Genomic DNA, 26,817 nt, shown 5'->3' with positions numbered 1-26,817 from the left:
TTAATTTTAGTCTAATTTTATTTGGGCTTTGTCCTTGTGTACCCAAAAATCAAAAGTCAATTCCTGCGGCTCGCTTGAATAATCTAGTATAGAATAATTGTAATATTGAGTTATTTGTGGAAGAAGATAAGACATGTGGCTTTTACGAGGGTCAAGAAGTTGCATGGGAAAGCAACCTTTAAAATGACATCATCCACCAAAGCAAGAGATTCGAGACCCAAAATCCTAACCAATCATAACTCACTTTTAGATAGACCTCTCCAAGCCACTAATTTAGATATGCGTACTTCCTACGTATCAACCATACGGCTCACAAAATCACCTAACGTAACGACCCATGTGACGTCACATGCGATAGACCCCGTGCCTCCTATCTCATCTCTCTCTTCACCCACCCTCCGGAAACTCTGTTACAATTTTACCATGTAAGCTTTGAAGAGAAAAGAGAAGAGGGAGGAACTGAAAGAGCTTTGCTTCTTTTTCTCTTCGGTTGCGTGTGTCTCCGTTATTACTTTTTGTGATGTCTCTAAAAGCTGCTATTTTCTAGGCCTGATTGAACAGTGGTATTGGGTTGCTTTTCTCTGTGATTTTTCTACGAAATCTGGCAATGAGTGAGCTAACTTACTAGATTGTGTTTGATTCTAGTTTTTGCTTTAAGGATTGTTGCGGTCTATATGCAAGAAATGTTTGATTGGAACGATGAAGAGGTGAGTCAATTTTTCAATTATCTTTTTCCCTTTTGTGATTTTTTAGTTGTATTTTAAATTTAAGTTAATGGTTTGCTGTCTATATGGTTGCGTAGTTGCACATTATTGTAAACATAAGAAATTGAGGTGAATTCATTACTTTCCTCTTTAGTTTTTCCCTACTATCTTTTCAATTTACGTTTGGTGAAATGTTTGTGCTTGTGGCATTCTTCTGTATAGTTTAAGGACCTCTTGAATTGTATCTTGAATGTGATACATTTTTTGAGTTTATGTAAATTTATCATGCACATTATGGGAGTTGTATCAACATATTCTCTGTCATTGGTGTATCTTTGAGGCCTAAGTCCAAACTAAGAGGGAAGAGAAGAACTTTGATTTCTTTTCATAATGTTCATATGTTTGTTTACCCTATTATAGGCATATTGAATAATGACTACATATTTGAAACAAGGAAAGGGAGATTTTTTTTTATATATTTAAATTCCTAATGATTATATTATCAAGGCTATAATAAATTACATTATTTTAAGAAGAGTTTATGTTGGTTGTGGAATAACATGAGTTCACTTGTTTTTATTCAATACGTTGTTGTTGCTCTTCAATTTATGGTAGTCCTAAACTTATTTAAGAATATGCCAATATGAGTTCATTGGGAGATTTTTTTTTCCTTTTCCTTTTTTTAAGTTGCATTCACATGATGAGACAAGGAATCGATTGGGTTTCAGTGTGTTTTTATTTTAGCGACTAATGTTCCAGTTTAAAATTATTAAAGTATATGTAGTTACAGGGGTACTAAGAATTGAGTTGTAATTAGTTTCCATGAGAAGATGTGAGATAGATCTTGACCACAATATGGAGTTATGGAGATGGTATAGGGTTGATGACATGGCTAGTGGTCTGCAAGTATAGTTACATTAAGTTGGTTTGAGGATAAAATATTACCTTAAGCTAGTTTGAGGAGATGGAATAACTTCATATTTTAATGATCCCTTTTCTTAGAAGAGATTAGAAAATCCAAGACATATCGGTAGCTTTAGGGAAGGTGAGTTGTCTCTAATTCACAATCTTATGTGGTTACCTATTATATTAAGGTGGCATGGGTGAGGAGTGGAGTAAGATATTGCATCTAGAGCTATTAGGATGATTTGGTTTCTTCCTATCATGATTCTTTTAGTATTGGTTCTTATTAACCAATATTTAGAGAAGTGAGCTAAAAAAGGTGGATACTGAAAACCACTAAAACACTCACTTTATTTAATTTTTCATTAAAATAATAATTCTATTGTTTTTCCCTCCAAGTTCTTTAGTTTTTCCTTCTTTCCTTAACTTGGAAATCTAGATTGATGGATTCATATAATTCTTTTGGTCTTCTATCCATTATAGTCAATTTGGAAATAAAAGGCCTTGATAACTCATTATTTGGAAATAATGATTTTGATAGTCATTGAATAGTATGATTTTAATCTCTATTAGATTTCTTCACGCAAAAGTCCTATTATATCTTTGACAAAACCTAGTCCTATTATATATTTTTCTGAAGCTTTACTTTAATTAAGAGAATAAAGATAAGATTCTTTGCCATTTGGTTATAGATGCTGCAATACCATGTCAAAAACAACTTCAACTCTAAACTTACGTTTGTAAGTGAAGGTCCACGAATAATATTTGTTATCATAATCTCTAACAGAGTGGGAGAAGGATTTTAAATTTGATGTATGGAGTCACTTTTTCTCTTTTTTAAAAATTAAATTAATATCATTGTCTTTAAAGAAGTAAGAAAATACAAGAATGGGTACAAAGAAATAGCTTAGAAGATAGAAATTTAAAAATAGTTGAAAAGATTGAAATATGGTGCAGGCACTGTAGATTATAGATTTGATAAATAAGGTGCCATGATAGGAAAATTCTATCGTTTGGACATGCCTTCATTTGTGAACCATTCTGTATTTTTTTGTTATATTAAAATTTTTTATATTGAGTCATTTTCATGCTTGATTGAAGCTTAGATCCTGTGCAGTCTAGGTCTACCATCTATGGTACTTTTAAATCTTTTTGTTTCATGGCTAAATGAGTAAATTATATCTTGAACGTTAGGTCTAATAGCACCATAGATTCTAAATTTATTTATTGTTCAAATTAATTCCTCAATTTTTAAAAATGATATAATGTAGCCCCTGCCATTAACATAGATTAACTTTGACAGTTAGTTGATCAGAAAATACCAAAAACATTACAATAAAGGACCTAAAAATTGCAAACAATTTTTTTAGTCATTTTCTATCATTTTTTAGGTCATTTCTATATTTGTTTGGTTAACTAATAGTCAAAATTAATTTCTGTTAACAATAGAGGTAAGATTGCACTGTTTTCAAAAGTTAATGGAATAATTTATATAACAAATGAGTTCAGAGTCTATGCTGTTACTGGACCTAAAGTTCAGGGGCTAATTTACACAATAACCCTAATTTCATCTTTTTTTTTATCCTTTACAAGTAATGATTTTTATTTGTTTAAGCTTTAATTTCTTTCCCTTTCATCACTATTGTGGATTTTAAGGAAGCTAAACTACCTTGATTCCTATTTATGTATCAACCCTTTATATGAAAAAAAGGAATGAAATAAATAATCCAGTGAAACAAATTAATATTTCTCTCACTTTTTTAACATGGTATTGGAATCTCCCTGGCCTGATTTTTTCCCATGACCGAGTATAGTCACCAGTCCATTATGATTGAAGAAAAAGATGAGCTCCCACTAACAAGGAAACCTAAACCTTTTAGACCTTCTCTGTCAATGCTCATTTGGAGCACTGCTTACATATTAAATAGATTAGGTCACGGTTATCTATTATAGGGCGAGTCTATGATAGTTTTTAATTAAGGGAAGGAAGGGGAGATTACTTGAGTGGAGAGGCTACGTATTCAATTACTTGTAATACAAAATGTAAACTTGAAAAGCTGAAAATTATCAAGTCATGACTTGGGTGGTAAACTTTGAGCAAAGAGATAGGTGAGAATCGTACACCTTTTCAGGGCTGCCCATGTTGAAAGGCAACTTATGAAGCCTATTCTTCTTGTGATAGTATAGTTGAGACATTTGAGATAGAATGCTCAATTCATCAGCCTATATAGGGTATAACCCTTTCAATGAGAATGTTATGGACAAAAAAATAGAATTTATCTAAATAGCTAATGAGTTCAGGGTGTGAAGTTATATGGAAAATGCATAGTAAGAAACATAAGGGAATGGCAAGTGGCAAAAAGGGGCGACTATAGATCAAGAAGAAAACTCAGGGATTAAGAACCAGAGAACACAAGAAAGAGAGGAGAAAAAGGAAAGTGTAATGAGGAAGAGCAAAGAGCTAGGAGGGCATATTTAAAAAGATAGTTTGTAGGTATATAAAGAGAGTGAAACTGAGGCAATCTTAGATAGAATGCTAGATTCGTGAGCTTAAATAGTGAAATAAGTTTTAGTAATAGGTAAGAATGCTAATACTATTAGGTTACAAAGCCTTTTCTCTTTCTTTATTGACTATTTTCCTTATCCATATTTATTATATGCTTCGTCATGACTTATTTTTAGCTAGCTAACATATTACTGGATGATGCTGTTAAGAGTGATGATCATATTATGCTTTTCCCAGAGGCAAATGAAGATCTTTGTGAAAAGAAAGAATGGAATCAAGAAGCTGATAGCATTACACTTTTTGAATAGGAGAAACCTAAGGCTAAAATTGATTTTCAAGATAAAAGGATAGGAAGCAGTTCAAACATTGATATCAATAAAGGACTATCTCCCTTTAAATATGGTAAAAGCTCCTGGCCTAACTTATCTTCATCCAATGCAACTAAAATTGATCAGGGTGCCTTGGGAACTGAAGTATCTAAAAATTTAAGTGAAATTAGCAAACACAGCTCATCAAAAAGTAGTGAATTTCTTAATTTCTAGAATTATGGTTAAACACTAAATAGCTGGGTTTCTATGTATTTGTGTATGTTTTCTATACATGAGTAGTGTTATCTTTCTAAGAAAACTAAAAAATACACGCATTATGTAATTTTCATTGGCCGTTGCTAATTACATACATGTTTGACAAAGAGGCTACACAACCAGATAAAGATGTTAAAATTTTCAAGAATGAATGCCAAGGGAAAGAACAAGGAGATTTAATTGACTATGGCTGGGCTAATATAGGATGTTTTGATGATCTTGATCACATTTTTAGGTAAAGTAGAAAATCTATGTGTTACAGCCTTATTGTTAACAAATATAAATGCAAAACATAGCAGAAAAAAGAAACATTCGATAGGTCCAAGGGAAATATTGAGGTTTGATATTAATGTTCTAAAAGACTAAATCAGTGTTACAATGCACTCTACTGATTTAGAACAAAATGCTATTCCCTATTATAGCTAAAGTTCTTAAATAGCAATTAAGAAACGAGAACTATAAGAACACTGTAATGCTAACGAAGATGCCCTTTGGTTTTCGAGAGCCAATCTTTTCTCTCTCAAAATACAAAAAATATCCTCTTCTCCTAAATGACACTTGTGACTATTATGACCCAAAAGCACCTTGCACAGTCTCCAACATCATTTTCTGCTAAGCCTACAAAGTCAACATTCAGCCCCTCCTAAAGTTGCTTTTCCATTTCCTTGTATTTTCGTATTCTCCTCTTATATGTTTGCGTAGCAAAAGAGATTCCATCACGATGTCATGAAATATTTGATATATGCATTGCCTTGATGTCGTTCCACTAGAGATTCTGTAAATCTTTATGATTTTTCTCACACATTACTATATTTCACAAACATGTTTCTAGAAGTTGACTAAGAAGTAAAGGACCAAGTTTATCTCTCTTATCCCACTTTAAGATATCAAACGAGTAATGCTACTTAAATGACTATTGCAATCATAAGAATATTCATGGTTCCATCTGAGTTTAAAAGGGAAAATTTTAACTACTGTCACAAGGAAAATTTATGGATGCATCACTTGTATAAGTAACTCTATTTGAATTTATTGATAAAGGAAAATAAGCATTTTTTTTGAAAACAACCTAAGTTGTCAAAACATTAATGACTAAGGCTCCATCTTTTTATTTTATTTAATTTTAGAAGCCAAGTTTGTTATTAATGATGTATGTCATTTGACACTCATTTTTCCTTAATTTTTATTGTTCTACAATTTATTGTATTTTATAATGGCATTAGATTGACTCATTATTCTTACAAGTGACAGTTTATAGCAATGGTGACCCTATTTTTAGCCATGTATGTATTGATAATGGTGATGAGCTGTGGTCTTTAAAAGATGAGAGTAACAGTCTTGTGCCCATATCCTTGGACACAAGATTAGTAAGTGGTTTAAGGAATAGATTTGAGCCTTTTAAAAAATAAAGCAGAATCTATTCAATGTGATAATGATCAATCATATATGCTCTGTTATGACAAAATCACAAGTCCTGCATCTCAAGATAGACAAAATGCACCTAAAATTGCTGTTGGTGTGGGATATGCTAGAATTAGAAGTAAGCTTATCATAAAGGAGCGGCTGGTATATCCAGACAATTAGCAGTATGTGCAATCAATACGCTATCAAGTTTTAAATTGTGTAGTGGAGTAAGGAAATTTCTCATTCCATTTTTCTTCCCACAGGCAAATCATGACATAGGAGGAACGATCACTTCTGTGGCCCTTAGTTTAGCTTCTAAAAATGTTGGAACAGTAAATAAACATACTGCTAAGGTATTTCATTGATTACTCCAGAACTTTATAATCATACCATAAGATAACTGTCCTATTTTTACAGACTCTGATAAACTCAACTAACATCTATTTAGGTATTCTTAGAAAAACACAATGAGCTTACAAATAAATTTAGAGATTTAATATGTTCAAATTGTAAACACAAATCATATATGTGCAAGAGTTTATAGTTTGCACCTCACTGTATAAGTAACAAAAACTAACCTAACTTGCTCTTCGTGAAATGAACAAGTCTAATAGCTCAAATGCCAAAATAATGGAGCCCAATCTAAATGATAGAGATCTAACATTAAATATATGTTCAGTATCAAAATACTCTCCTTCTCATTAGGAAGAAAGAGAATTACAGAATAAATAAGCTCACACACAAAGGAAATAAGATACTAAAAATGACAAAAAATACACAGTCTCACTCACAAATCTCACTAACAATAAAACACACTAAAAACAGAAAAGATAAAGATGAAGAAGAAAGACCCTTTTCCTCACCCCCCACAACCTGGTGTTTGAGAGACTAGGCACTCTCCCTCACAAAACCACCACCTGCCTACCTCCCAATAAACTTCCAAACCCCCATTAATAAACCTCTCCAATCACACTGACACACTCTTGTCTAGCTTAACTGACTTGCGACCTAAGTCACATTCACGGCAACCCAACTTTTCTTCTCTTCCCTCTCATTAGTCCTTTTTCCTCTCTTTTGTCTTTATTATCTTGCCATAGCCCTTTAAAAATTTATGTCCAAAAGCTAGGGATCCATCCTATTAGAAATTTAGTCCTAAACATTAGTACAAAAAGAAAGAATTACAATAGTTGATATGGTTTGAGGGATCTTGACAAACCCTTATTGGATTGGCAGTAGCAATCCCTCTACTCAAATCAGAACAGAAGGAGAGAATTTTAGAATAGAATAATAAATATGAAAACAAGAAAGATATTTCTTAATAATTTCAAATAAATCTACAACTAACTATAAATTAAAGAACTAATATAAATCCCTATAAAATAGGAGAGTTATGTATCATATTGTGCCAATAGTTATTTATGATAGAAAGATGAAGGGAATAAATATAGTAGCCAAAAGAGTTCAAGTGAGGCAAAGGCAATCTAGCTGAGATAGTTAGAAGAGTGAGAAAGCAAGAGAAGGGAATATGTTTGAGGATGTATACATGGGTGCCTATAAATATGGGGAAGGAGTTGAAATTATATGTAGGGTCATTAGTTAGGGTCATCCTATTACACAACTAAAATAATTACATTATTTGAAATTTTTACTAGTAGAAATTGCCTAAATAGAATACATTGATAAAGTTATTCAGCAGGATTGTTACCACCACAGCTCTTTTAAGACATATTCTTCCTTGATACTACTTTTTGTATAGGGATTGGGTCATCCATTTAAACTGGTTTACCTTCAAGAACTCATATGCACATTTGTTGGCATTAGGAAGATCTCTTGATGAGTAATCTCATTTTTTCTTTTCACTTATTTCATTAATATTTTCTCTTTTCTAACAAATGGTGTTGTTCCTTTATTAAATTGTACCTTTGTTTACTTTGTGTTTGCTTGTATATCCATGCTTTTTTAAATGATTTGCTTGGATATATTAGACAACTATTTGATAACTATGTGTAGTAGATCTAGTAAAAAAAGTTCTTATCCAGCTTATTCCTATCAAATTGACTAAGATTGATCAAAATGATCTTTTTATCATTTTATATATATCTATATCTGTACATGTATACATGTAGGCTTTTGAGCAAAACACAATCTTCTCCCTCTTTAATTTTGGGGTAACAGAAGTGGCTTTAAGTAGCTAAGACATTGTAACAGAATATAATGAATCCGTATGTGGCATCTCCTGTCAATGAAAGCCTTATAAATACATGTCCTTTTATGCCATTACTCTCTTAGGCCCAATCAAAGGATCTTGTGCATCAACCTCTACTTTCTAGTTGTGAAATGTCTCCTGAAATAGTGAATCCTATTGACTCAGTCAAGCCTTTGGCCATGACTTCTCAAGAAAAAATTGAGAAATTAAGGAAAGCAGCAGTAATTACAGGCAATGCTTGCTATTTAGAAATAACAACAACAATAATTAGGCCATCAAGTTCTCAGCAGCAATGAGTCCATGCCTCAGAAATGTCCTTTAGAAATGCCAAGTCATTCCTTTAATAGGACTGATCCTTGAATTAAATATCTAATCAGTCTTCCTACACCCGGGCATTCTCTGGAACAAGATGATTCTAATATAATTTCTGTGCCAGTTGATGATTATTTTGATAAAGATGCGATACTATACAAGCTTCAAGATATTGTTTCAAAGGTATGAATTGATTAGGTGTATGTTTGTAATCTATTAATTTCCCTGTGTACTAACTTGAACATGGTTACATTTGCAAGGAAATTTTTTTTTTTATAGTTAGATATCAAAATATGACTCTGTATCAGAGATAGCTTGTTTTGGTTGGCCCAAAGTGTAATGCAAAGGCATTATGCCAGTGATACAAGTAGTACAAACAAAAGTAGCAGAGAAGAACTTGAAGTTGTTGGAATAGAGGAAAGCAATTGCTTGAACAGGTTAGTAAGCTACCCATATTCACCATTAATAGCTGCCACAACTAGTTAATTTTTTATTGATCCAGAATACCATACAACTTACAAGTCAAGCATGTGCTATTATGAGTACAGTATAGTTCCTCCTTCAATGATTGACGGAATTAGAAACTGATAAAGGTGGAAAACAATACTATCATGTGTCACTTTTAGGAATACTTTATGAGATTATCCATCACTTATGGCTCTAGTTTCTGTACGCAGTGATAGAGTCAGGACCCTTGGCTAGGCTTGTTAACCATAGTAAGAATAACTTTAAAAGAAGAGGTGCACGGCCACACTTTTTCTTTTTTATTTTTGCATTGCAAAAGAAGCAAGATTGGACTTTGTCGTAGGAAATAGATTCTGACCACATTCACAACAATTTAAATAAGTAGACAAACAGGTAGAACATATTAAGAGAGAGGTGCAAAGTAGGTGAAAAAGGAATGGAATCCTTATTTTCCTGAAACTCGTTTGAAATTGTAGGCAAGCTTGTTAAAAAAATTTGTCTAATGAGAATATTTGAAATTTAAAAAAAAAGAAAAAGAACAATTTAGTCTTTAGCCATTTACTGATACCATTTATAATGCTCTCATGGCCCTTCACGTAATCCACCTTCTCTAATTCTTTTTCTTTGTTATTGCCCTCATGTAGAGCCGGTAATTTGGGCCGAGCCCAACGGACCAGCCCAAACCTGCCCGAAAAATTTAGGGCCAAGCCCAAAAAAATATTATTATTTTATTATTTGGGCCTATTCGGGCGGCCCGAATAGGCTCAAGGAAATTCAGGCTAAGCCCGATCGGGTTCGGGCTTGGCCCGAATACCCAAATAAAAAAATAACTTTTTTAAAAAATATATAAAAAATTATAAATATTAATTAATTTTTCAAGTTTTATATCATTTTATACCAAAATACTATATATATAAGTGTTTTAATGTAGTTATTTTTTGAAAAAAATTAAAAATAGTTATATTTCATATTTTTATTATTTTTAATCAATAAAATATCTTAAAATCATATTTAAATATATTTTAATATTGATTTTAATATTTTAAGACCCAATTTTTGTTTAAAAAAATTTAGTCCTATAAATCATTTTCATATAAAAAATAATTTTATATTTTTTATAAATTAAGATAATTAATTTTAAAGTAAAAATAAAATTAAAAGTAATTTTAAAAATAAAATTTAGGCATACATGAATTCCCGACTCTACTACTAGATAAACATAATAAATAGAATAATATTCTTGAATAATTACTTGGTTATTGTCCATGCTAGATTTGGTTGAAAATTAAGGGTAAATTAGAGTAAGAATCCCTTTTATATAAGAGTTAAATAATATAAAAAGTTAAAAAAAATGATTTCAAAAAAAAAAAATATTTTACTCATAATTAAATAATTTTTTATATAATATAATGATGGCAATTTTTTTTATATTCATAAAAATGAAAAGTACAATTTACCTAAAAGTTATTAAAAATTTTGAACTAATCGAGATAATAATTTTAAGTTAGTAGTGTAACTATGATTGAATTGAGATTAGCTTAATCATAATTAAAATAATATAATTTAATTAAAATATATAAAATATTTATATATGACTATGATAAGAGCAATATTTAAACAACTAATTTACAAGTAAAGAAAATACTCATGAATAAATTATACATAATACAACAAAATAATAACAGAACTACTTAAATACAAAGTTAATAAGTTATTTTTTATTTTATTCTTTTAAAATTAAGATAATATTTTATGATTAATAGAATTACTTAAAAATTAAAATTGGTTCAAAAAATAAAGAAAAAATATTTTTAAAAGTTTCGGGTATTCGGGCTAGCCTGAATAAGCCCGAAGCCTGAAGGTGTTAGGGCCGGGCTTGGCTATATGGGCTTTTTAGAAGGGGTAGGATGCTTTAAGTCCGATCCGAAAAAGCTCGGCCCGAATTGAGCCCGATCCAAATAAGCCCGGCCCGCCCGAATTACTGGCTCTACCCTCATGACGAGAATGCTGAAAATACTGCAACTAAATAAAATAAAATGGATTAATTGAATTAAATTGTGCAACGTGTGATAACTTGTGTTCTTCAACACTAACACTATTTGTCTCTCTGTATTAACTGAACACTTGTTTTTTGACTTATATATGGCTATAGTTTTTTAGTTAACAATTGTAGTTTGACATATATCTCCACTAAATAGCATGTCTAGTAGGTGCTCTGGCGATGATTTTTCTAGATTATTGATTTTTTTTAAATTTTCTTTATGAATCATTTTTATTGTCACAAATGCACAAGACGCTTAATGCTAAAACAGAAAAAAAATCCTATTAATCAAGCTGTGGCTTATTTGCTCTTTCATAGCCCTCTGGAATTAAGAGGAAATCATCCTGACAAATTGAGATCACCTTTTTTGCCAACAAGCAATGTGAAAACAAGGCAACGAACCTTTCAGACTTGCCTTTGGTGTGCTTGCTAGATGAGGATTTCAAAAGTAATCAACTATTATCTCTCTAAGGGTTTAAGAATTCTAGCTCAATGTTTGAGGCACCTCCTATGGATCAGTTTAAAAATAGTTCTTACGTTGACACATCTAAAAATACATCCACAAATGAGCTTGCTGATGTTGGTGTTTAGGAGCTCGAAGCTTCTCAATAAAGGAGGAGGTTCTCAATAAACACTGAGGGTAATTCCTTCTTGTATGACTTAACTAATATATTTCTCACATGCAATCATGTTTGGATTTACTAGTAATGCAAAGGTTTTCTTTTATTGGCAGCCATCTTGTTCTTAATCTAGCACAAGTGTTGAGGGCTATCGTCGTAAAGAATCCCAAGTATCAATGTCATGCATGCACAATTTTTAAGTCTCAGTGATATTTACATCTCTTTTGTTTTAAAAACATGACTAGAGTGTATCATTCAAACATAAGATGATATGTTGTCATAAATCTCCATGAATGTTTTCTATAGTTAAACCACTCAAATCTCAGATAGGTCAAGTCTTGGCTTCATTGATGTAGACCAAGTTTTAAAACTACTGTAAGATTTTTATTTATGCGACTTGGAAACCCTCATCATCAACTTAGGGTAGCAAAGAGTGATTTTGATTAGGATGTCAATTACATTTTTGGTTGGAGGCAAAAAGTCATTCATAAGAGAAATACAAGAGGCCCCATTAGTTAGTACTTCATATTGTAGGCTGACTGACATTTTGATTTGGCAATTTGAGTTATACTTAATTATTGGCTTAATTCTCAGTCATTAATTTCAATAGAAGGTCCTAGCACAAAAGTGTCAGATGTAGGTGCTTTTTTTTTTTAATAAATGTGAGTATAAGGTTAAAAGGGAATGTCATGTTACAAGTAACTAGTAGTGTGAGCAATCTATCTTTACTAGCATTTCCATCTAATAATAATGATAGTGATGGTGATGATGCAAGATTTATGCTTTGTCTTGCTTTTAAGGCATAAAAGCTCGAGTGGGGTAGCCTGGGTTGAGCCCTTGATAGGCATATATTCTAAAAGAAATCTTGCTCAATATCGATGTCAATTCTCAAGTACATGATCATAGGTGCTAAACAAATATTTTTTTGGGTGACCACAAAAAGCAATCTTAATATTAATATTAAGGAAAAATATAATTATTGGTCCCTATAGTTTTATTAGATTTTACTTTTAATTCTATTATTTATTTTCATTGTTTTATTCCTTATAACTAAAACTATAAATAGGGATTTGAGTAACAATTGTCATCTAATCTTATTGAACCTATAGGAACTAAAAATACTGAAAAAAATTAAAGGGATTAAATGCAAAACCTTAAAAAACTATAGGACTCAATTGTAACACTTGCCCTGAGTATTATCCAAAAATCATATAATTCAAATAAACTAAGTGTGATTAAGGAGTTGATCCTCTAACCAACTTAAGAAATAAATCATTTAAAACCTAAAAAAAAATTATAGGTTCTACTTATAGTGCACGGAAGCAAGCTAGACAAAAGTGGAATAAAAAGATGCTGTCATGACAGCCATCCCGGGCCAACTTCCGGGAGGCACCGTTCTGTTATTCGAACTCTAATCGAAGTGATTTTAAAGCTCACACATCACATTCAAAGGGTACTATAAGTGCACCAAATTTTAAAAATATCCAACGGTCAGATTAAAAATTAGATATGTTAAAAGATTAATTATTTTTGCTGTCATGACAGCACCTCCGGACTAACTTCTGGGGTGCACCATTTCATCATCCGACCTCCGATCGGAGCGATTCTAAATCCCACATGTCACTTTTAAATAGTACTATTAGCATACCAAATTTTGGAAAGATCCAATGGATGGATTAAATTTCGTGCATGTTGCAACATTAACATATATTGTTGTCATGACAGCACCACAGCTCCTCCGGACTAAATTCTGGAGTGTGCCGTTTCTCCGTCCAAAATCCGATCGAAGTGATTCCAAAGCTCATATAAAGCTTATAAAAGGTTTTACTTGTGACCCAAATTTTAGAGGAATCCAACGGTCGGATTAAGATTTGAATACCCAGATGTAAAAGTGCAGGTTTTTGATAAAAACCATTTTCAAAATTGTCCAAATCTCATCCTAATGGTTACAAACTTGTGGGAACACTTCGGACACATCAAATAGGACTAAAAACACCTGATAGAACATTTAAATAGTAGAAAAATCCTTTATACCAAAATTTGATCACTCGTGTGTCATTTCCCAAAATGGACCCTAAACCCCCAAAATGTACAAATCACACAAGAGTGGCCAAAAATTATTCCAAATATCATATACACATGAATACACACGCTAAACATTTTCACTTGCCTCAGAGATCTCTGTGGGGCCCATGCACTCACTCTCTCTAGCCAAGGTATATGTTTGCCCATAACACACCATTTGCAATACAACCACTTTGCATTTGCTTGTGGAATCACATATATATCAAAATAAATATTTGCTTGTAGTGAAAACTTGGTCTACTAAATAAATCCATCAAAACCACATACCATAGCCAAGTTTCCTAGCCACAAGTCTAGAAGCAATCAAAAATTCACACACAAGCCATACAATCCACACATACTCACGCACATATACATAATCATATCCTACTGACACTTTAATCCTAAATACATTATAATAGATTTGCTCAAAAGAAAAAGGGTTGCAGTTTTTTACAATTCACAAACAACCCCTAACTCTGCTCCTTTCCCTGTCCTCCACTAGTTCCTTCACCTAGACCTAGAATATTGAAAAGAAAGGGGTGAGACAACCATAGTCTCAATAATAGAGAAATCTACATTGATTATTACAAAGCAAGCCATAATCAAATAAGCGAATAATAAATTCAACATAGTATATAATTTAGCCATTTAAAATGCATGAATGCATGACCTAGGCCGGTATGGCCTTTCATGACCAACAGAATGCCCCTTGGCACTCTTTAACTCGCAGGTAAACCTTATACCTACTTGTACCTCCACAGGCACAAAACATAATCTAAGGCATGATCTAATCCACCGAACCGCCTATGCCCCTTCGACGTGAATCCTGAGCAATCAAAGGTAACTCCCTCCCAGAGCCAGCCCGACTTACTCTCCATGTGAGGGCTACCTTGGCTTAGGCACTCAACTTCACACTTCATATGTCGAATTCCCTCCCCTACTGAGAAGTGTCGAACACTCAATACACTAACCACTTTAGTGCACTAAGCCTATAATACGTAAGGCAACACTGAGTACTGGCAGTGTGCCATGGAATATCAAAAGTCCACACCTTCTCATTGGTGAATTTCCACCAAGATCATACCTTTTATTCGTGTCTACCTTTCCCGAGTATTGACCACTTCAACACTCTAAGGTAGTATAATATTTATAAATCTCCCTTAAACGGTTCCTTAGCCTATCTAAGGTACCTTACTTAGTTACACTTCCTTAAGTGAAACTTATATTCTTTATGATTAAAATACATGTAAACAAATCTCGTTTCCATAAAAACATTGTTGTTAAACAATTAGAAAACATATTTGCACTATAATCAAAGCAGTACCCCGTAACCCCTTATAAAGTACATTTAATCTTTTAAAACATGTAATGCATGATAGCTGGTAATATTTATTCAAAAATAGCTAAAACAAAGTAATAAGAAATATAAATTCCCCTATTACCTCAACCCTTTAGTACCAAAAGGGTTCCTCTTATACAAAATAGGGCTCGACTTATTCCTTAACTTCCGAACAAATTCTACTAACAATTCCTACAACATATAAGTGATCCACATCACTTATCATGTCAAATAGTATTAATGAAGACTACAACTCATACCACACAACTTGGGTCTATGAGCCATAATTCATCCTAATGGTCCATATATTAAACTAACCATTCACATAGTATCACTTAACCACCAAAACCATTTATTAGCCATCACTAAGCTAATTTCCAATTTATATAATTTTTAATCAATTAAAAACCTTCACTTAGTGTCACCAACTTTTGCCATTAGCTCTTATAATGAAAACCAAACCTTAATTTAAATCTTATTGGGCTTAAATAGCAAAATTATAACTAAATCAATAGGCTTAAACCATTGAGGAGCAAAACCCAATCTCTCAGGGTTTAATTTGTGCTCAAAACACCTCTTGTCATCCAATTATCCACTAAAAATATTATATCACTATATAAAAACTCAAAACATCCTCCCTAGGATCCAAATAAACAAAAGCTTACAAGAATAAAGCCTTTGGGATCAAAATCCACAAATTTCCTCTTCCAAAAATTGAGAAAAACAAAGAGGAAGGGAAGAGGATTGAAGTAGGGAGTTTACCTATCGCGTAGCCGAGCTCACAATGGCCGTAAAGTCTCCTGGATCCGAGCCTAACTCCCTTTCTTTTTTCTTTCTTCTTCCTCTCTCTCTCTCTCTCTCACACACGTTTCCTTTCCTTTCCTTTCCTTTTCCTTTTCTGCGTTGCTGCGTCTGTTTTTCCTCTTAAATTGCTGATATTAGACTTTGAAGAAAATTAAAATAAAGGGTCCAACATTTTTTATTATAACACAAAAGCCCAGGTCAACTTTGGTAATTTTTTTCATAGTTAAAAATCAAACAAAACCAAACTTTTGATGAGAAAAATTCAAACTCTGGACCTCTATCAAATTATTCTAAATTTTAATTTAATTATAGATATTTTATTTTATTTTTTAAAATAAATTTGAGTCTTAAAATTTTTGGGATGTTACATCAATGATTATGTTTTTCCTAATATTAATTGGAGTGAGATTTCTTAATTAACAATATTTTCTAAAAGGTTGGTTGATAATAGAGTAAAATGACAACGTGCAATTTATGTAACCAACCTCACCTACTAAAATAAGGTTTGTTATTATGGTTGTAATGTATGAGGTGATCTGGGGCATTCATTTTCTTCTCAAATGTTCTTTGCCATTGATTTTAAATTTTTAAAAATATTTTTAATATTATATTTATCAAAATAAAAATATATAAAAATTATACAAAATTTAATATATTTTTATTTTGATAAATATAATATTAAAAATATTCAAAAAAATAATTTAAAATCAACTGTAGAGATCATTTAAGGGAGAAAATGAAGAGCTCAGATCACCTTTTAGGTGATGAGCATGATGAGTACCGAATGCAAATCTTTTTTTTTTAATGGTGACCTAAATATCTTCATTAATGGGAAACATTTACAAAATTACATTAAAAACATAGAAAGGACATCCTTCAGCATTCACCACCATTAAGGCGGAGGATCATGAAATGGTATATAATTCCTTACTTTTTTCTAGCTAATCCGTGAGAAGAATTGTTTGTTTCCTCGTACATGAGATTTATAGAGATCTTCCAATTCACATTTATAAGGTTAACAATATTACTCATAATGTCTTAGTAAGGCCAGTAAGCTAGAGCTTAAATAGCATGATATTTTCCTTGAAGAAAGGGTACAGATATCAATCCTCGAGTGATTCAAGATGGGGAACAAATTGCGTGAGTGGTAGGTGATGTGCATGTTGTGCGTGTAAGACCTATGCGTGCGTGTGATGGATAATTTTAAAGATATGAATAATTTTAATAGGGTCATTTCCTTGGTCATTTTTCTTTAATTTTTATATTTATATTTGTAATTTTTTGGTTTTTTTTGGTATTTTTAAGGTCCTTTCTGGTAATTTTCTTATCAATTAAAGGTTAAAGCTAATTTTGTTAATGGTAAAGGTGATGCCGTACCATTTTTAAAAGTTAAATAGGAAAATTATATTAAAAAATGAGTTTAGGATTTTAAACATCACCTATAGTTTAAGAATAAAATTGACTTTTAACCCATATTAATTTTTTCTTAATATAGGGGACCACCATAATTTACTATAAGGTGAATTCAAGTAGAAGATGACAAGTTGCTTATTTATCTCCACCATAATAAGGACCATACACATGACAAATAAAATCATACTATACGTTGTTATTAATATTGCATATAATGAAAATCTAGATCAACCTGCCTGGTTAAATTAGTAAACTATTCTATCAGTATCTTAATTAGTTTAGTAAAATATTTTTTATGATTAGTTTGATCATAATTTAATTACAATTTTGACCACTAACCCTTGAATCAATGCCTTAATTGGCTCAATAATTAATTCAGTTTTTAGAACCTTAAACATTGGTATAAAAAATAGTCACATCCTTTGGGCCCAATTTTCATTATATAATTACTAATACTAATTTCCTAAATTGGTAGGAGCTGCTTTCCTATTTGGAAGATGCATTGAACATAATTGATAGCATATCCAACATATATTAGATCAATTATACAAATTTCTAATTCTAATTATAGATTGGATATATTTGATGAAAATGAATTAATGTAATTAATGTAGATTTCAAATCATATTTCATATAAAAAAAATTATATATTTAACCTTATATACTTAAAAAAATTTAATTAAATCAAAATGATTGTACCTTTTAAAAATTATGTAATTATAACAAATTCTTATTATTAATATTATTAGCGTATTAAAATTTACATGTTTTAATTTAGTTGAATGAAATTATATGAAATATATGAAATTAAATATATAAGTCTTGCCCTTTCATATATAATTTAAAATTAAAATTATCAAACTAAAATAATTTAAAATAATTATCCTATTCCACCAATGTCAGTTACATAAACCCTTAAAACCTAACATGTCTCAGCTTCTTTGTTGACTGTTATATTCTTGCTACAAAACTAGCACCTACTTCTGGAATTCTACTTCTCTCATTCTGGTGTTACGTCATAAAAGGTAAATGGTTGTTAACTTTAGAATTTTAGAGTTTCTTACAGCATATCTGGTTTTAAAGTTTGGTGGTTTGTTTTTGCCTAAAACCAAATACACACTTTTCATGGTTAATATATAAGCTTAATAAAGCATTTGTTTATAAAAGAAATGTATGAATTGCTTTATAAGAGAACATATGAATACATACATATGAATCAATGGATGTTGATTCTAGTAGAATGAGGTAGTTTTTTATAACTGAAAAACTCAACGTGATGAACATGCCTTAAGTAGAATTGTTCTTATGTATGCTTTACACCCGTCCATATCAATTCAAATTTTGACAACTGAATTGGACTTTTTTTTGGACTTTGAAGGTAAAATACAAAAAATGTCTTGCGTTTGCTTGCAGTAATATAATGCTTTTGTATTATTTTTTAATTCAATAATGTTTTTGTCTTGAGAAGAAAGAGAAAATAGTTTATTTGTAAAATCATTATAAACATTTTATTGAGCAAGTACAATTTGTTTTTGGGAAGGCTAGTAGTTCTTGTTTCTTGTTGGCTTCAATCATTATTATTAGTATCTTGGTTGTACATAAGCTGTTATGGTAGGTTGAAAGATGGTATTTTGCAAAATTTTTAACTTGTGTTGATCCTTTCTTATTTCTCACTAAAAACTTACATTTTTCCCTTTCCCAATCCTATTTGGGAAGCAAAACAAAAAAAAATGCTTGTGTTATTTGAAATATTAGTAGGTTTTTTTTCTTCTTAAGGTGCTGGATGAAGGGAAGCTTTCAAAAGTTGATGTAATAATGCTGATGATTCTTGCCTTAATTGTTCAAGAATTCTATACATTTGGTACTATATTGTAATTTTATTTCTTAATTTTTTTTGCAGAAAATATAACTTTTAGCCTTAAATTCTTCCTCAATTATCAATTTGATCAGTCCTTAAAGTTTGACTCAGAAGTTAAAACAATTTAGTCCCTATATTTTATTTTCTTAACCAATTCTTATAGTTACAATTCAGTTCTTATAATTTCTTATCTCAATAAACTATAAAAACTAAATCAATAATTAAAAGAAAGTCTAAATGCTAAAATTTATATTACTTCAAATTGCTTTTTTCTTTTCTATATTTTTTCAATCTTTAAGATATAGAGATCTACTACATATGTCTTTTATGTCACGTAATTTGGCGAACCTTAAAAGTTTGCATGTTTTCATCCTTCCATTGAGTCTAGCAATGCTATATTTTGTTTTGATTTCTTATAAACCTAATATTTGTGGGCTTTGTGAAGCTTATGAGATGACTTATGAGCTATATGTGGCACAATGTCTCTTTTTCCATTTTGCTTAAAGCTTCAGTCAAGTTGTTCTTCTACATCTTAATTAATTTTTTTAGGTCATACAGGACTTATGTAATGAATTTAACAGTGCAGAAATAGCTAGACAGGTTCTTGCTTTCTCCATCTCTCACTCTATGTTGACTTTATCATTGTTGAGTTTGCTTCATCTTCTCAATCTTCATAACATGAACAGCTCACTAATTTGATCACCATGTTAGGTTGTTGAGTTGAAAGCATTTTCTAAGTTTGAAATTACTTTAGAAGCTTTAAAGGCTGCGAATCTATTAAATGAAAGCAAAACTAGCAAAGGATTGGAAAAGTTCCTAGAAGAACATTATAAGAATGAAACATTATCTGTGTTTGACTCAAAGCTTGGGAATGTGATACAGGAAAAGCTGGTAGGGCATCAATCATCTCTTCAAATTTTTTGTGGTGAAAGATTCTCTACTTTGCAACTAAATTTGAAATTAACATCATTTTAACTTGCAAAAAAATTAAATATATTCATAATAATACTGTTATGGAGTTAATGAGAGGTGTAAGAAGTAAGAACTCAGTTTAAAGAACTCATAAATAGCATGCCATTACAAGATATAGATGCAATGAGCTTGGATTTATCTCGTAGTTTATTGGGAGACAACTTAAAGCTTAGTGAAGCTGAGGATACAACTAAGATACGTGAGAGTGAAGTTCCATTACTGGAGAGGTAAAATCTTACACTGTAATGTAAGCGAATTGGTTTTATGTTTAAACACTGTGGTTTGCTATCATTTGAACTTGTGGTCTCTTAATTTTTTTTTCAAGTGTCTAATTTTTCTAATTTTCAATTTTTTGGTCTGCTGCCTTTATGATTTTTCTAGTTTTATGGTTAAACATTGTGATTTTTGTAATTTTTGTATGATTTTCAACTTATGACTATAGCAAAACATTCTTGCATTTGGTCATATATCTAATTGAATAGCTCAATAACTTTTAATTTTAGTTTAGAAAAAATATTTATGATACTATTATTGTATTAAAACATTAAGATAATTCGGTAGTTAACAAAAGAAGACAATCATGGACCAAAAATGTGAACAAGGAAATCTTCATCTTATGCTTGGGTGGTTTATGATTGCTCATGCTGTTCACACAATATTTTTGAATATGGTTTGTTCTACAGCTGTTATTTTTTTCAACATATTGCTCGGATAAATGATGCATGTCCAAGTAGAGCCTTTTGAAACTCATAAGCCAATTCTTGAAGATTTAAATCACAAGAGATGGAAGTTGTTTATGGTCTTTTATTGTGACTTGTATATGTTTAGTTCTGTCATATTATTATGCATTTTATAGTCTATTGAATTATGTTCTTCAATTGTTTTAGGTTCTATTAGTAGTTGTGTTTTACTGCTATATGTTTTGTTTAGTCATGTTTAAATTGGTTGCTTTGGCTTGCTCATTGGGCTCCTAATAACAATCTAGATATAACTTGTTGGAACTAAATGTTTAATAGAAATAAAATTCAATCTAAGCCTAAATTGAATGAGAATCTCATACAATTTTGATAAGACTAAGGGGGAGAATCTCTAATAAGTCTAAGATGAAAATATTCATATCTATATGAGGTTAAGCTTTGAGCAAATTGTCACAGATTAATTGTAACATAGCATCACACTCCAAAAGTTGTGATTCCAAATCTACCACCTTAGTTTCACTTAAGACAAAAGGAGATGGGGATGATCGACCATATACAATTTTGAAAGGTGTATAACCAGTTGTTGTGTAAAAACTAGTGTTGAAAGAGTACTCAGCCCACAAAAGGTACTTGCTCCATAATCTAGGTTATTTATGAGCAAAATAGCGTAGGTAAGTCTCAATGCATCTATTGACAACTTTTGTTTAACCATCACTTTGTGGGTGATAAGCAGTACTCATATGAAGCTGTGTACAACATAATCAAAAGAGTTCTTACCAAGATGTACTAAGAAAGAGTAGGTCTCTCCTAGAAATAATAGATTTGGGTAGACCATAAAGACCAAACACTTAACAACTAAAGAGAGCAGCAATAGATTTAGCAGTGACAGGATGGGAAAGGCCAAGAAGATAAATATACTTACTAAAACGATCGACCACAACAAAGATGGTGTCAAAGCCTCCACATTTAGGTAACCCAACAATAAAATCCATCGAAATATCTTCCCATACATGCTGTGGAGGTGGGATAGGTTAGAGGGGTCCAATCGATGATAAAGTCTAATATTTAAAAACTTGGCATGCCTGGAAATCTTGTATATGTTGTTTGACATCCTTCTTCATATGGGGCCAAAAGAAATGAGTCTAAAACCTTTTAAGAGTACGAAGATAGCCCCATAGCCCCTTATAAGTTAGATCTAAGTGTTAGATGATCAAGAATAACCAAGTGACCATCATAAAAAAGTTTGCCATCAACTAAAGCATAATATGGAACAGTAGAAAGGTCATAAAGAAGACACTATTTTATCTGTTGAGTAGTTAGGTCTAGTACAATCCAAGCATCAAGATCCTCAAAATTTGTAGGGAAAAGAAATCTACATGTTGAGGAAGACAGGATCATGCATCAACCTCACTATTAGAACACCTATTCTTGTGTCGGATAATGAAATCAAAGGGTAACAACTTTATTAAAAGTCGCTGTTGTTCAGGAGTGGATAGCTGCTACTCTATTAAATATTTGAGACTGGAATGATCCATATAGATTTCAAAATGATGAAAGAAGATAATGTCTCCATTTTTGGAGAGCTAATACTAAGGCTAATAATTCTCGATCATAAGTTGATTTATGACGATTCAAGAATGAAAAATCCTTACTGAAATAGGCAATAGGATGAGTATCCTGAATTAAAATGCCTCCAACACTTAATGAAGAAGTATTATATTCAACTATGAAAGGTCTGGTGAAATCATGTAAGTGTAAAAGAGGAGCATTTATGAGGGCATGTTTAAGCTTTCAGAATGCTTAGTCTACCAAGGTGGTCCATTAGAAGGCTCCTTGTTTAGTGAAGTCAGTGAGTGCTCAAGCAATATGCCCATAATGATGAACAAACCTTCGATAATAGCCTGTAAGTCCCAAAAACCCTCTTAATTCAGTTGCATTATTTAGCCTTAGCCATTCCACAACAGTTTAGATTTTTGTAGGATCTATGGCTACTTCCCTTGATGAGATGACATGTCAAAGGAAGTCAATTTAAGACAATAAAAAAGAAAACTTCTTAGTATTAGCAAAGTAGGAATGCTGTTGTAAACTTGGAAGTACAGTTTGTAAGTGAACTAAGTGATGCATAAGAGTAGAACTAAAAATTAGCATATCTTTAAAGAAGATTAGCATGAAATGCCTTAAGTAGGGTCTAAATAAATCATTCATGGCATATTGAAAAGTTAAAGGAGCATTGGTGAGTTTGAATGGCATGACAGTAAACTCATAATGATCTAAATGAGTTCGGAAAGTAGTTTTATGAATATTTTTAGGTTTAACTTTAATTTAGTGGTATCCCAAATGCATATTGATCTTTGAAAAGACTGTGGAGCCATGTAATTCATTAATGAGTTCATCCATGTTGGGGATAAGGTACTTGTCAGGAATAGTAGGATTAAGCTTGCAAATGGACTTCCACTGGGGCAGATGAAAGCTTTGGCTAGTAATTCTATAACTTGTCTCTTAATTTCATCTTTTTAGTAATAAGGGCTTCTGTATGGTCTAATATTGGGTGGTTTAGACTTGGATTTTAAGTTGATAGAGTGGAATTTGCTTTAAAAGGGAGGAAGAGTAGTAGGAGTATCAAAGATAGAGGCATAATCATTAAATACTTCCTGGAGTAAATGTTGGAATATTGTTTGATTTGTATTAGTCATTACCTAATGAGTCATGGATCGTAAACTTGCTTCACTTTAACTCCCTGTTTGGACTCTTTGTAACTTATACCTTTTATCGTTGACCTAAAAGACCATAAACATACGTTGTCAATTTGCTTGGACCGTATTTAGTAAAGCCAACCATTTGATGCCCAGAACTAGATCCACACCCCTAAAGAAAATGGGTAAAAGTCTTCAATAATTTCTAATGATTGAACTTTAATCGAGACTTAGGATATTTTTCATTACAATGAATAATGTGACCATTACTAATTTGTACCCCAAAGGAAGTGATTGGTTTTGAAAGAATTTGTAGATCCTTCACCAGGATAGATGAAATGGAATTATGGGTAGAATTGCTATAAATTAAAATGAGTACCTTCCTTTGCTTTAACAATCCTTCCACTTTCATAGTTGTACTCGTTGGGTGTCTTAGAATAGCATAAAGAGATAAAAACATGAACATCTTGGCCATCCTCTAAACTTCTTGCCTCTAAATTTTTAGTCTCCATATCGAGTTCTTCTGTGATTTCCATTAAATTTAGATTTCCATTTTTGTAGTGATAGCCTAGGGTTAATTTGTCTCTACAGCGAAAACAAAGAGCCTTATCACATCATTACTATTTTTCCATGTCCCAAGAGGAGTTTGTGCATTGCATGTTGGGAAGTGGAAGGGGCAATGTGTTGAAAGGAGTTGTAACTGCTCCTTTAGAGTCTATAGTCTGCCATGTAGAAGATGCAGCAGTCCAATTTGAAGAAGAAGTAATACTTGCTGTCCTGGGTCCTCTAGAATATTAAAGTTTAAACTCGTACTCTAAGGCTAAGCTGAATGCTTTGTAAACAGTCCTGGGCTTTTGTATTCTTACATCAGCATTTAATTCTTCTTTGAGCCCATTCAAAAAAAATCCCTAATAAACAATGTTCAAGCCAATTGCTAACTCTCGCTGATCTCTTTACAAATTCTAGGCAATATTCTTGCAATGTGCCTACCAGTTTGATTCCACATAAATATTCATCAAGATTTTAAAATTCGACTAGCCCAAAATTCTCTTACAGTGTGCGAACTAAATCTTCCTAATAGATAATCGTCCTTTCAATGTTTGCCTAAGTGAAAAGGTTAAGTGTGCCTCCTTCTAAATACATGGTAGCAATATCAACTTTCATGACTTTAGGTGTTTGGGAATATCTAAAATATTTTTCTGCTTTAAGTACCTAGCCTTTTGGGTTTCCTCCCTCAAATTTAGGAAAATCCATCTTCGTATAAGGTCTTTTTGAAGGATTTTAAAGCCACCAAGGTACATCACGTTTATCTTCATCACCTGATGACTGTGATGAGGATTTTTATTTCTAGAATTTTGAACAGTATCCTCTAAAAGATGCTATTACTGTGCTTTCAAAGCTACTAAGTCGACAGAGATATCATCCATTACATTCATTTAAGTAGATAGTAGATTTAACTGTTGTACTATAGATTCTAAGAAATTTGGAGTTGCAGAAAAAGAGTCATTATAGTTATTAGATCTTGTATTCACCATCCTGGGGATAACCAGGCTTTGATACCAATTTGTTAGAAATAAATATTTAATAGAAATAAAATTCAATTTGGGCCTAAACTAAATGAGAATCTCATACAATTTAGACAAGACTAAGGGGGAGAATCCCCAATAAGTCAAAAATAAAAATATTCATATCTCCCCATAAAAGAGTTTTACAAAGATTATATAGCATGCAACTGCAATCTACGGTTAAGTGACATCAAAATAACTGATCTCCTAATTAATTGACAACTCAGCATGTTGGGATAGGAATCTAAAACTGCAACTATATCAAGTGGACACATAGATGATAGAAGTTATTTAACATGTATAACTTTCTTATCAGCAGAATCCATCTTTGGATTTGGGCTAATGTGTTTCTTGTGCCTTTTATATATTAATAAGGGCATGCTATCATAACTACTTTTGTCCCAAATTATAAGAAACAAGATTACTATATATCAATAAAATTCAATAATGACACTTTACAAAATTACTTTTTTTAAAAAAATAAACTTTTAAAAATGTCATTCATTTTATATAAATTTAAATCTATACACTTAATTATTACATTATAATCCTTTTAATTACCTCTCCACTTAAAGGGTAATATTTTTATTTTTGTTAAATTTTCTTATATTTTAGGACAACAAAATACCTCTAAAGTTATCTTATAATTTATGATAGAGGGAGTAAAATTTTTTATGACCAACCACCTGGGTGTTGAAATTTTATGAGTTTAGTCATGTCTTAATTGCTTGTTATTGCACGATTTACCTGTGGGCTTGTATTAAAAAAAAACTGACTGCTTCAAATATGGTTTTTTACCTACCGCCCTTTTTTGTGACTTGTGGTTCATAGAATAGAGCAACAAGAAGAGGACAGTAAAGAGGCAATAGAGGAGGAACCTGAGACAGAGGATGAGCTAGATGATGAGCTGGATAAAGATGAGGCTGAATTTGAGGAGCCATTTATTCCTTTCAGTGAAGCAGAATCAAGTAGGAAGAGACAAAGGACAAGCCATGACATTGTTGTAGAACTGTTGATAGCTGCAATGAAGGAAGCTTCTTCCACTATGATCCAAGTCTTGTAAAGTTTTAGCAGTTTATATGCAAACATGTGTCAGGAATCTCAAATGGTTTCAATAGCTAAATAGCTATGCAAGCAACTATTAAAAGTTGAAGGTTTGACAGAGGATGAGATCAATAGAGCTCATGTCAGAATTGCTAAATCTCAAATGCTTATGGCTAGATTTCCACATATTCTAAATGAAAACAAAGCTGGTGGGGATCGTAGTCTCATCAACTAGCTTCTAGGTTGATGGTTTTACTTAGGAGTATGAAAAATATATATTTTTCTTTTTACGTATAGTTTAATAATAATATGATTAGCTGTGATTTGAAATATGGGCACTATGAATTTGATATTCTGTATATGCTTTACATTAAGTCCTATCAGACTTAATATTTTTAATGTGCTTTATTTTATAAAAGTTGCCTTAAATTATATGATTGTCTGATATTATGAATCGGGTTTGAGTTTTTGGTTTTTATTTTTCTGTATTTCAAATTGAGGTAATTTTTTCTGTTAAATACTTAAATTATAAACATAGGCAAAAGCCTACATATTAGAAAAGGAACTAAAAGATAATTAATTCATGTCCATAGGTCTATATCTAAGATTAAAGCCCATG

General features: G+C 31.6%; 1 protein-coding gene across 5 annotated transcripts; it reads left to right on the top strand.

The window, feature by feature from the left end:
* Positions 1-345: 345 nt before the first annotated feature.
* On the top strand, positions 346-26,488 carry LOC129313027 (uncharacterized). Of its 5 annotated transcripts, XR_008593831.1 has the most exons (5): positions 346-563; positions 646-707; positions 20,109-20,151; positions 20,345-20,425; positions 25,986-26,488. XR_008593831.1 is itself a non-coding variant. In XM_054955855.1 (4 exons), the coding sequence occupies exons 3-4, from the start codon at positions 20,298-20,300 to the stop codon at positions 26,215-26,217; spliced, it is 360 nt and encodes a 119-aa protein (XP_054811830.1). In that variant the 5' UTR covers positions 346-563; positions 659-707; positions 20,109-20,297; the 3' UTR covers positions 26,218-26,488. The 5 variants fall into 5 exon arrangements, 3 of the variants coding, with proteins under 3 accessions (XP_054811830.1, XP_054811831.1, XP_054811829.1); XR_008593830.1 differs by lacking the exons at positions 20,109-20,151; positions 20,345-20,425; positions 25,986-26,488 and adding exons at positions 11,444-11,765; positions 11,859-12,029; XM_054955855.1 differs by having other exon boundaries at positions 659-707; positions 20,109-20,425.
* Positions 26,489-26,817: the final 329 nt, after the last annotated feature.

Source organism: Prosopis cineraria, unplaced genomic scaffold (genome assembly GCF_029017545.1).
Source record: "Prosopis cineraria cultivar Desert tree isolate PC_DT_omini unplaced genomic scaffold, ASM2901754v1 PC6, whole genome shotgun sequence".
Taxonomy (NCBI): Eukaryota; Viridiplantae; Streptophyta; class Magnoliopsida; order Fabales; family Fabaceae; genus Prosopis; species Prosopis cineraria.
Note: the sequence above shows the minus strand (reverse complement) of the source record. Positions and strands in the feature narration are given on the sequence as shown.